General features: G+C 40.7%; 1 protein-coding gene across 2 annotated transcripts; it reads right to left on the bottom strand.

Annotated features, from left to right (window-relative positions):
* Positions 1–283: 283 nt before the first annotated feature.
* On the bottom strand, positions 284–10,505 carry LOC123799162 (histone-lysine N-methyltransferase SETMAR). 2 transcript variants are annotated; one of them, XM_045808118.2, is made up of 2 exons: positions 10,371–10,505; positions 284–1,799 (listed from the first exon to the last, which is right to left on the bottom strand). In XM_045808118.2, exons 1-2 carry the CDS (start codon positions 10,485–10,487, stop codon positions 1,011–1,013), a joined length of 906 nt encoding a protein of 301 aa, XP_045664074.2. In that variant the 5' UTR covers positions 10,488–10,505; the 3' UTR covers positions 284–1,010. The 2 variants fall into 2 exon arrangements, with proteins under 2 accessions (XP_045664074.2, XP_087722969.1); XM_087866843.1 differs by lacking the exon at positions 10,371–10,505 and adding an exon at positions 9,495–9,623.
* Positions 10,506–10,523: the final 18 nt, after the last annotated feature.

The raw sequence follows: 10,523 nt of genomic DNA on the forward strand, positions 1-10,523 counted from the left end.
AAATAAAATCTTAAAAAAAAAAGAAAAAAATACATGAACAAGTGAGGCTGTTTAAAGTTTTGAAGCACAACTTCACAGCATTTGGAATATGGCCAATATATAGTGGGAATTTTATAATTTGTTTCCTCTTATAACTTTTCTGGTTAGATACATGGAAGTCAGCGTCATAGTTCTATTTTTTACTCTTGGGGATAATTACTAGGGTTTTAGCAGGTGATAATCAGGCCCTTTTCCTTGATTTGTGTTTCTAAGCAAATGAGAAATAAGATGCACGAGTCAGACAGAAATGAAAATACCAGCTTTATTACCGATAAAAGTGATTGGAAAGCAAGGCTTAGGTACGTAGCCAAGGGTTTCCTTGGATCATTATAATGAAGTTTGGTGCTAGTGCTAGAAAACTGAAAATAACAGTGGCATAAATGAGGGAGACTCTCACCTAAAAGTCCAGAGGTTATCAGATCAGGATTGATGAGTTCCAGAGTATCTGGCACCGACTCCTGTCAAGTTTGTTCATTAGCTATGTATGGCCTCCCTTTTCTAGGGTCATTTTGGGGTCTGGGATGGATGCCCCAGCTCCACTTTTATGCATACAGTCTAGCCAACAGAAAGAAAGAGTGGGATAAGGAAAAATGTCTCTGTTTAAAGACACACCATTTTTTGCTTCTATCTCATTAGCAGAACATAGTCACTTAGCCACATCTAACTAGGAAAAGTATCCAGCTAAAAACAGAGAATTCTACCATAGAAGGGGAGAAGGGGTATTGCCAGACAATTTATAGTCTCTGCCATATTCCTGAGTTAAACTTCTGCAGCCAGACAGAGGCAGAGCCAGACAACCACCAGCCTCCCCTACAGTGAAACCCAAGTGCTTAGCACAGAGCAGAGACTTACCTGGAGGCTAAACTGCTTGAAAGAGAGGATCTGGGAAGGGGCTGAGCCAGACAAGTTCAGTTCCTCTCACTCTCACCCACTGAGAGAGGCCTAATGTGTTCCTCCCATGCTTTTTGCTCCTAACTGATGTCTGGCTTTTCTAAGGGGCAGAACAGCGAACTGTCATAAGGCAGGAAAGCAGTGCATGATTTGGCACCACAGTAACAAGGTTTTCTTATTTTCCCATGATCTAGCCTTTCTTTGTCTTCACTGTCCATTAGATTCAGAAATCTTCCCGAATAGTCATAAGAGAGTTCTTCTTCAGGCAAAATATCTTTGGCTGCAAAAAGTGCCAACTTTGGTACCATTGAGTCAACTCGGACAGGAATCATTAGCAGGTTTGGCTCGCAAGAATGATTGAGAAATCTTCCAATATTTCCAATATAGGCAGGATCAACAAATGTTTCCATTACCTGCCCGTTGTAAACATGTTCTCTGATGGCTATAATGTAATTTGGATCGTGCACTGTTTGTAACTGAATTCTTCTCTGTACTTCAGCATATCCCAAAACTTCACCAGCATATTCACAGACAAACCGTCCTTTTGGTATCAGTTCCAAGGTACGAAGTCCCCAGCCTTTTTTGTCCGTCTTGAACACCTGGAGTTGGAACTGCAGACCCTGCTGGACCACTCTGTTCCTGCAGTGGTCACCGCACTGGCACAGGACGTTGCATTCAAAAACTGGCTTGGCACACTTTCCTTCCGATCCTATATCTCTAAGGCGTGAATTATCATCATAGTTCTCCCCATGACGGAGACAGGAGCAAGTACCAGGGAGGCAGGGAGTTCTGAGGCAAATGCATCCGGGAAAGGTTATTTGTGTGGGATCAACATCTGTTCCAGGTCCAGCTACATGGTCAGGAGTATACTGCAAAAAACAGAAATGCTCTAAGTCAGCATGTCATGTCACATATTTCATATATATTTCAAGCAGCTTTGGATGAGACACTTCCTAATTCCAACATATAAAATTGATTAAAACAAAATTGACAAAACACAATATACTAAAATATTGTTTGAAAACATACCTCTTCAATTTAAAAAATAAGATTAATTTTTGGATTAAAATTCTGTGGTTTCATTATAGGAATGGGGTAACAAAAGGAAAAAATATATGTTTTTCTCTTATCAGAAATTGAAAGATTTGTAACTAATTTTGTTTTCCTCTTAGTTTTGGATATCAGAAAAATCAGTGCTGAATTTAGTTTTTGAATGCAGTTAAGTATTTTTGACTCTTGATTGTTTCACATTTATCTGACAATATAAATGCATTTTATATTTTATGTGTATTTTATTGTGACTCACTGGAGATGCTTTTTGGGGAGAAGAAAGTCATAAAAGATAAATAAATTAATAAAAAATGGCCTTGGAAGAGAGTCTTCCACTGATTTTTTAAGGAATTCTTAATTTGAAGATTACCTAAATTCCTAAATATTCTTTGATGTTTAAAAAAGACACTATCGCTTTAGCGTTTTATTTGAGTCTTCATAATGTTAAAAACAGGCATTGGCCAAGAAACTGCAGACAGAATTCCAAAAATCACATTTGTTTTATAGATATTAATAAACGTAGATGTATTTTATATATGTAAAGAAATCCTGTTTTTATTAAGTGATAAAGAGATAATACAGAAAAGTTTCTCACGTCACAGAAAAAGAAGAAAGTCCCAAGTCTAAAATCTCTTTGTGAAACCTGATCTCTGTTATTTCCTCACTAGCATAATGAAGCTCATTTCCAAACCTTGAAGGTTAAAGTATCTCTCATGAGCTCAGCATATTTCTTTATGTACAGAATAATTCTTGCTTATATGGAACCTAACTCATTTATATACCTGCTATTAGTGTTCTCGGACCCAATTTCAATGTGGTGGCAGTTGGGTGGGGAGTTTCCCCACACCTCTAACAAGCAATGTTTCGAGCACCAGGTGGGTATCTTACAACTCAACTCACTTCTGACACTGTCCAATAGCACTGCACCCCACAGTTTAAGGGGCCAGTCCTAAGACTGCTCCCACCACCCCTTCGGACACCAGTCGCAAACTCAGGTTGTCATCTGTGCTTCCGACTGATGGGCTACACATCGGAGGTTCCCATGACCTCCTCAGACTTCAGATACCAGTCACAAGTCCAATTTGTTACCTGAACTTGTGGCCGACAGGCTGTAAACAAGAGAAGTTCTCAAAATCCCCTCTTTGGGTTCAATTAATTTGCGAGAATTGCTCACAGAATCAGAGAAAAATTTTACGTACTAGACACCATTTATTAGGAAAGGATACAACTCAGGAACAGCCAGATGGAAGAGAGGCATAGAGCAACGTATGGGAAAAGGGAGAAGAGCTTCCATGCCTCTCCAGGCACGCCACACTCCCAGCACCTCCACGTTCACCAACCCAGAAGCTCTCTGAACCCTATTTTCTTGCGTTTTTATTGAGGCTTCATCACTTAGCCAGGATTGATTAAATCACTGGCTATTATTTGCAAATGTTTCAACCTCTAGGCCCCTCTCCCATTTGGAGGTGGAGGGGGGGGTGAGGGTACTGAAAGTTCCAACACTAATCATATGGTTGGCTCCACTGGCAACCAGCTCGCCTTTTTCTGTGTTTTCCAAAACTCGCCTCATTAACATAACAAAAGATACCTTTTTGCTGCTCTCATCACTTAGTAAATAACAAAGGTTTTAGGAGCTCTGTGCCAGAAATGGGGACAAAGACCAAATATAGATTTCTTTTTATAAATCACAACATCACACCTGCTTTGTTCCAAAAAGGACTGAATGAGACATATAGAGTTAAGATAAATGAACAATACATAAGAAATGTACAGTGAAGGGAAAAATAAGAGCTAGTTGAGCGAGCTTAGACACACACAGTGTGTAGCAGAAGGAAACTGGATGCTTGGTTCTGCCTGAGCACAGCCACTTCTAAGAGGAAATACGATCAGATGTAGGGCTTGAACTCTCCGTAAGGAATAATCTCACTGCTCAGAAGCAGCACTTTTTCCCATATGGAGACTGGACAGAAATTTCACCAATGTGTCTGTCTAAATCATTCTTTTCCACAAAACAGTTTCATGGGCTGTTTTTCATTCTAACTCTCAATAAAGGCTATTGGCACGCTGCCACAGCACAGTCAGTAAGAGCGGCACTGCAAGGGACCAGGCGCACAGGCTTTAATTCAGGGACAGATTTTAGAGTCTCTAGAGGAATGTCTGAACTGCGTATCTTTGAGTCAATCATCCATTAATACAGCGTCTCTGGGCCAAGCTTTGGAGAAAGTATTAAACAACGTGTAGTTACACTCCCTGTGGAGGCCTCGGTGGAGCTATGCAGTTAGGCTCAAAACCCTATATTTTAAAAAACGTGAAGCTGGGGTAAGGATTGACATCCTCTTGTGAAAGATGAGGAGGATGATGAGTGGGAGTACCTGCGGGGGAAGGCCAACACTGCTTAAAAAGTGACTTGGGGGTGGAGAGCGGAAATAGCTTCTGTTGTTTGTGTCGTTTCTTACAGCTTTAGCTTAGTGGTGATGTCCTAAAGGGATAAAGAACAGCTTAGAAAAAGATGCCCTATCAGTCAAATTCAATGACTGCTGTCTGAGACAGAATCTACTTCCAAGCTTTTAAGAGTCAAGGTTGAAATGTAAATGGTTACTGAGACATTTTAAAAAGTACTTGTAAAATGAAGATTTTACTATCTCTTTGTTAAACTTTTCAAGAAGAATTCTTTTAAATTGATTTCTTCTTAAAAGCACACATATTTTTGATGTACTATATAAATCACTAAACTGTAAAGTGATTTTCTTTTTTTTGGACGCAGATAACTCCTTTTGAAATCAAGTCTGACTTACTGTAGTTTTCTAACCAGAAGAGCATATTATTCTCTGTTGAACTTATCTGGATATGGATAGATTTGGAAAAATACTGTTATTTGCTTATTTTTATGTTTAAAAATAGACACTGGAAAATCTAGTGATACGGTTTTTAAAAACTTTGGAATTTAAACTTGATGCATAATCTAAGATTTTTTAGAGACATAGATTATAAAGGGTATCTAATTCCAAATGAGCTGTAGACACCTTCCAAAGGATAACAGAGACCTCTGGATAAATTTCCTGCTTAAAGAGAATATTTGTTTTCCCTTGATGGATGTAATCCTTAACCCTGATATCAATACTTATCACAAATCATTTTATCTCCATATATTTCCATTTTCTCCTCATAAATAGTCAGTAAAATACCGCTCCAGAAAAATATTTCACCTTAGAAAAATGGCTACACTACAGAATAAACTTTTGAAATCTGTGGTCTAAATTAACATATGATTATGTAATTATTCATCTTTTCAGGTATCTAACCACATATTGGAAAACTGCTTAGAAATAATCTGATGTCACTGACCTGATATTCTATTCAAATATTTATATACCATGCCAATTGTTAGAGAATCTGAAAGCTAATATCAAGTATGTTACAAACTGGGAGTCAGCTGACTTGAGCCTAAATGCTCCCAATTTGTAACTCTTTCCATAGTCTGTCCTCTACTTCCTGGAGCAAAGCCCAGGGCCAAACTGATCCAAAAAAAGGGTGTTTACCATGAGGGTTTTGTGCTTACCCTAAACCCAGGAGAGATCAAAGCTTGGGGAATGAGACCATAGAGGACATATTTTACCCACTCAGCATCTGTTTCTCTTCTTCTGATAAAAGCACCCTGACTCCTCCCAGGGGAACCCTTCCCACTCCTGCCTCATTGGTTTGGATGGGGATCCAGGTTGGGCGGGGACCTGGACCTGGCTAATCAGGTCATCACTTGCTCCTTTCAACAGTGTTTGGTTCATGGATTGGCACAGTACTTAAGCCAGATCAATGAAAAACAATTGAGACTTCTGCTGAAAGTATCAGGAAGAGACATTCTTGTTCTACCTGTTCATATGGCATTCTCCAGTTTTACTGCACACATAAGACCTACTGAGGATGTAGCCAACCAGAGGAAAGGGGAGCGGGGTGCAAAGGGCAGAGGTGGTAGAAAGAAATATTTGATGACACCATTAGAGTTCTTAGATCCAGACATGCCTATAGTTACCACTCTTGGACTTTGCTGTTATGAGGCAATTCCCTTTTTTTGCTTGAGTTAGTTTGTATTGTATTTCTATTTCTTGCAAATGATCCTTGATTGATATGTCCACAGTGGAAGGCTGACAATGGTTCCAGGAAATGGCTGGAAAATTGAGTCAAAGATACAAGATATAAATGGCTAATGAGAATTCAGGTCTCCAATTGGGACATGAGGCTAAGACAAAGTGTGTAGGAGGCCAGATAGGCCTATGATGGGCCCGAATACGGGACAACCAATGGAAAATTTCTTCTTTTAAAATTTTAATTTATTTTATTACTTTATTTTTTAAAAGATTTTATTTATTTGACAGAGACAGAGAGAGAGATAGAGAGGGAGCGAACAAGCAGGGGGAAGGAGAGGGAGAAGGAGAAGCAGGTTCCCCACTGAGCAAGGAGCCAGATGTGGGGCTCCATCCCAGGACCCTGGGATCATGACCTGAGCCAAACTCAGACGCTTAGCCGACTGAGGCACCCCTAGGGAGAACTTCTTAATGTAGAACATGAAATGTCCTAAAGGAGACACATATAGAACTAGGCTCTTATTAGCATTAAGACTTAGGATCAGTTACCTTCTAAGTTTTGGGTCTGCACCTATAAAACAGTAATAATACCTGTATCTGCCCCCCAACCCCAGGTATTATTAAATTTAAATAACTAACCCTGTACTCGGTGCCAGGCACTTTATACTTTAAAAATAGCTTCCTTAAATGCTTCTAGATGTTATTTCCAGATTTTATATTTGAAACATCATATATTTCTGGCACATTACTTAATCTCTCTAAATATTTCCTTTCTATATATTCTCACAGGTGGCTGTGAAGGGAAAAAATGAGAGAATCCATGTAAAAAGCCTGCTCTAGTGGTTGGCGCATAGGTGTTCAATGTAAATTATGTAGGCTATCTGTAGGGTGCTGAAAACAGCAGATTCTAAAGTTAAACTTTTCAGGTTCAAACACAGTTAAACCAAAATTTTGTCTAGGAGATGATATGATTATATTTCTATTTTCCATTACGTATCAATCTTGAGGTGGGGAAACTAAGAATTGATCCAGCGCAGACTTCTTTCATTCATCTGTAAATACTGCCTTATTGCTTCTTGGATGCACGTGCTGGGATTTAGAAAGAACCAGTCGGAAGAATATAAAGAGGACGTGGAGTATGGGATTTTTATCATTTCTTTGTATCGTAATAACATAAACTACTTTTTCCTGGTATGTATCAAAATGCAAACACTGATCATGCAAGAGTTGGGAATAAATGCAAAATGACCAGTGCAAAATGATGTAACAGAAACCAGATCCTTTAAGAACTGGGCAGAGATTTCAAGTTTTTTGACAGAAAACTTAAAACTTTTTTTTTTTTAATAAACCATGGTCACTCAAGAAGCCGAAATGGAAACCAGGAGACAGCATGTTGAAAATCAAATATACTTCCTTGGCTATTCTCATACACAATTTTTCTCTTTTCTGAACTAGATCTGCACTTATTAATAGCATAAACTTTGGGATCTAAATGGCATAGGCTATAGGGCTCTCTGGTTGTACTACACGTGTAAGTCTTATCTTTCTAACAAATACATGTCTCAAGGAAATGGTCGTGTGGTTTGGGGTATGACATGGTAATGGGGGTTGAGTTACTTTTCATAGTACTGGGCACAGAGCAGCTAGCTTAGGAAATATTTTTTGACCGCTTGATTGCAGCTCTTGATAACTTCTTACTGAAAGTCTGACCTTTCTTTCTTTTTAAAGATTTTATTTATTTATTTGACAGAGAGACAGACAGCCAGCGAGAGAGGGAACACAAGCAGGCGGAGTGGGAGAGGAAGAAACAGGCTCCCAGTGGAGCAGGGAGGTTGAGGCGGGGCTCGATCCCAGGACCCTGGGATCATACCCTGAGCCGAAGGCAGACGCTTAACGACTGAGCCACCCAGGCGCCCCGAAAGTCTGACTTTTCTAAGTCACATTCTATATCAAAGCCCCAGAAACTTAAGTATGACTCCGTGTAATATTTTGGGCTTAAAACCTAGGCCTTGATTCTGAATTTAAAGGAAGTGCTGTGAAAATCTTCATTCCTTTTTTGGTTGTTTTGAAACACCAGCTACATGAATCTTTGTACTTGGCCTCTACCCCATGAGTTTGTTTTTGCTCCAAGCAGCTATTAAGAGCCTGTGAGCCAGATAATTCTTGTCAAGGCCAAGTTGAAATCTTAAAAAATATGTTTAAGGCTGTTTTCAGAAACCTGAAAAAAGGCTAGATTCAACTCTCCGTTCAAGAAAATCAATTAGTTTATTTTCTACTTGGCTTTCAACACAGATGGCATAATGATAGGCTTGTTTCCAGTGTGAACATGTGAATGTTCTTTTTTGCCTTTTCACACAGTACTCAAAAGCAAACCAGACACAAAGTTATTTTTACCTTGAGTTTTTTATGCCTTAATTCTTACGTGTATACATGCCTGTGAAGGCAGGGCTTGGGGTAAGCAAGCTGTTCTGACCTTTCATAAGACAGGTATTGTGTGCCATGAATACAGGAAAGCAAACTAGTTAAAGATACTTTTAAGCTTGTCATAAATATGTTTCAAGCATGTTTTATCTTCTTGGTAAGACTATTAGCTCCTTGAGGAAGGATCTGATCTTCTTTCTGTAACTCTAACTCTACCCAGAGCTATGCATATAGCCAGGCAGCTGGAATACTGAGGGGCCTGAGTCTTAGTCTCGAGATTTTCATTTATGCTTATCAAATGTAGATATAACTATCAATCATGAGGCTTCCTCTCCCCCCTCTCCAGCTCCCCCATAGCAACTAAGTGCTTTCTATATGGTCTTGTAAGCTCAAAGGCAAGGTTGTCACCATTTTATGTTCTATGTCTAGCTTAATACCTAGCACATTATACACACTCAATTACTTGCTGAATAAAGAAAACATTTATCAGTGTTTACGACCAGACATGTTTGGTTTTGAATATGTTTTTAGGGAGTAGTGTTTAATACGGTGTGGGCCAACTGTATTATTGTTATCATTTTTTAATTATTTATTTGAGAGAGAGAGAACGAGAGACAGACGACGAGCAGGGGGGAAGGGGCAGAGATAGAGGGAGAAGCAGACTTCCCACTAAGCAAGGAGCCCTACACAGGGTTTGATCCAAAGACCCTGGGATCATGACCCATGAGCCACCCAAGCGCTCCTAGTCAACTGTATTATTAACCATAAAACTGCCCTAAGGTACTTTGAGGAAAAGTAACCTTTCCTGACATCAGTATCCTGCTTTACTTTTTGAAAACTGCTTCTGTTTTATTTGATCTTTACAACAACCCTAGGAAGAAGGAGGGATACACAGGGCTTGGTATTGATGGTATATGTGACCAAGATTATAAATTTTTAATTATTTTGCAGATGAAGAAGCTCAGACTCCAAGAAGTAGCCAGGATGGCTCAGCCCTGAACCTCGCTCTCCTACCTTCAAGTCCAAGTGCTCCTTCCACTCCAACATCATTGTTTTTTTGGTCATATTCCATAGGCAATGAGCAGGCCAAGGTCAGACAGGAAGAAAGGAAGAGCAGAAAGGGTTTTGATGTGGTAACACGTGAACATTTATTGGGTTCTTTCAGCAAACCAGGAAGTGTGTTTTACTTGTAATTCTCAAAGCAATCCGGGAAAGAGGCACTATTATTTTAATTGTACACGGGAGGATTGATTCTAAGGCTTAGCTGAGGATAGTTTATATTTGCCCAAGCCCTCACAGCATGAGGGAGACTCAGCAAAGTCTCATTCTAGGGACTAAGTTTTTAACCCTAACACTAGGCTGAGATCCCATTAATAGGGCCCATACCTTATTTTACACAAGAGACACCTGCGACCAGAGACGTAAATGACTTGCCCCCGAACCCTCAGTGAGTTCTGGGGACAGAGCCAGGAAAGAAAAAGCCAGGTTCTCAGGGCTCTTTCCAAGGGACCTCAGGAAACACCTGGTTTTGCCCTTCAGGGAACTGCCAGTCTGTGGGGAGAAAGGAGGAATACTCTTGCTGTTGTTAAGGTCATTAAGGAGGGTTAACAGAACAAGACTAAAACCTGTGCATTTAAGGGCTATTCCTGCGCGAAACAGCTCTGCGACAGGTAAGAAAAAAAGCCGAGAATACGGAGACAACTTGGGGTAGGAGACTCATTCACAGAATCACTCCCAAGTCGGGAAAGCGACGCACGGGAAGTCCCCGCACCCATCCAGTTCCTCCCCCAACCTGGACCTGCGCCAGCCCCACCCCGGTGGCTGCGCGCGCAGTGCGCGTGCCCGGCAAGGCACGACCCAGAGAAAAGGGCGCCGAACCCCGCCCCCTACCTGGAAGGGCTCTGGCTCCGCCCCCGGGGGCCACGCGCTCACAGGCACGTTCTCCAAGCCGCGCGCGACATCCAGTCGCTCAGTAGGGGTCTCAGGCCCCTCCTCAGTCGCTGCCATCCCGCACGGCCACCTCTCTACGGCCTTCGCGGACTT

The sequence above is a fragment of the Ursus americanus genome, chromosome 14 (assembly GCF_024610735.1).
Source record: "Ursus americanus isolate L20-20 chromosome 14, mUrsAme1.1.p, whole genome shotgun sequence".
Taxonomy (NCBI): domain Eukaryota; kingdom Metazoa; phylum Chordata; class Mammalia; order Carnivora; family Ursidae; genus Ursus; species Ursus americanus.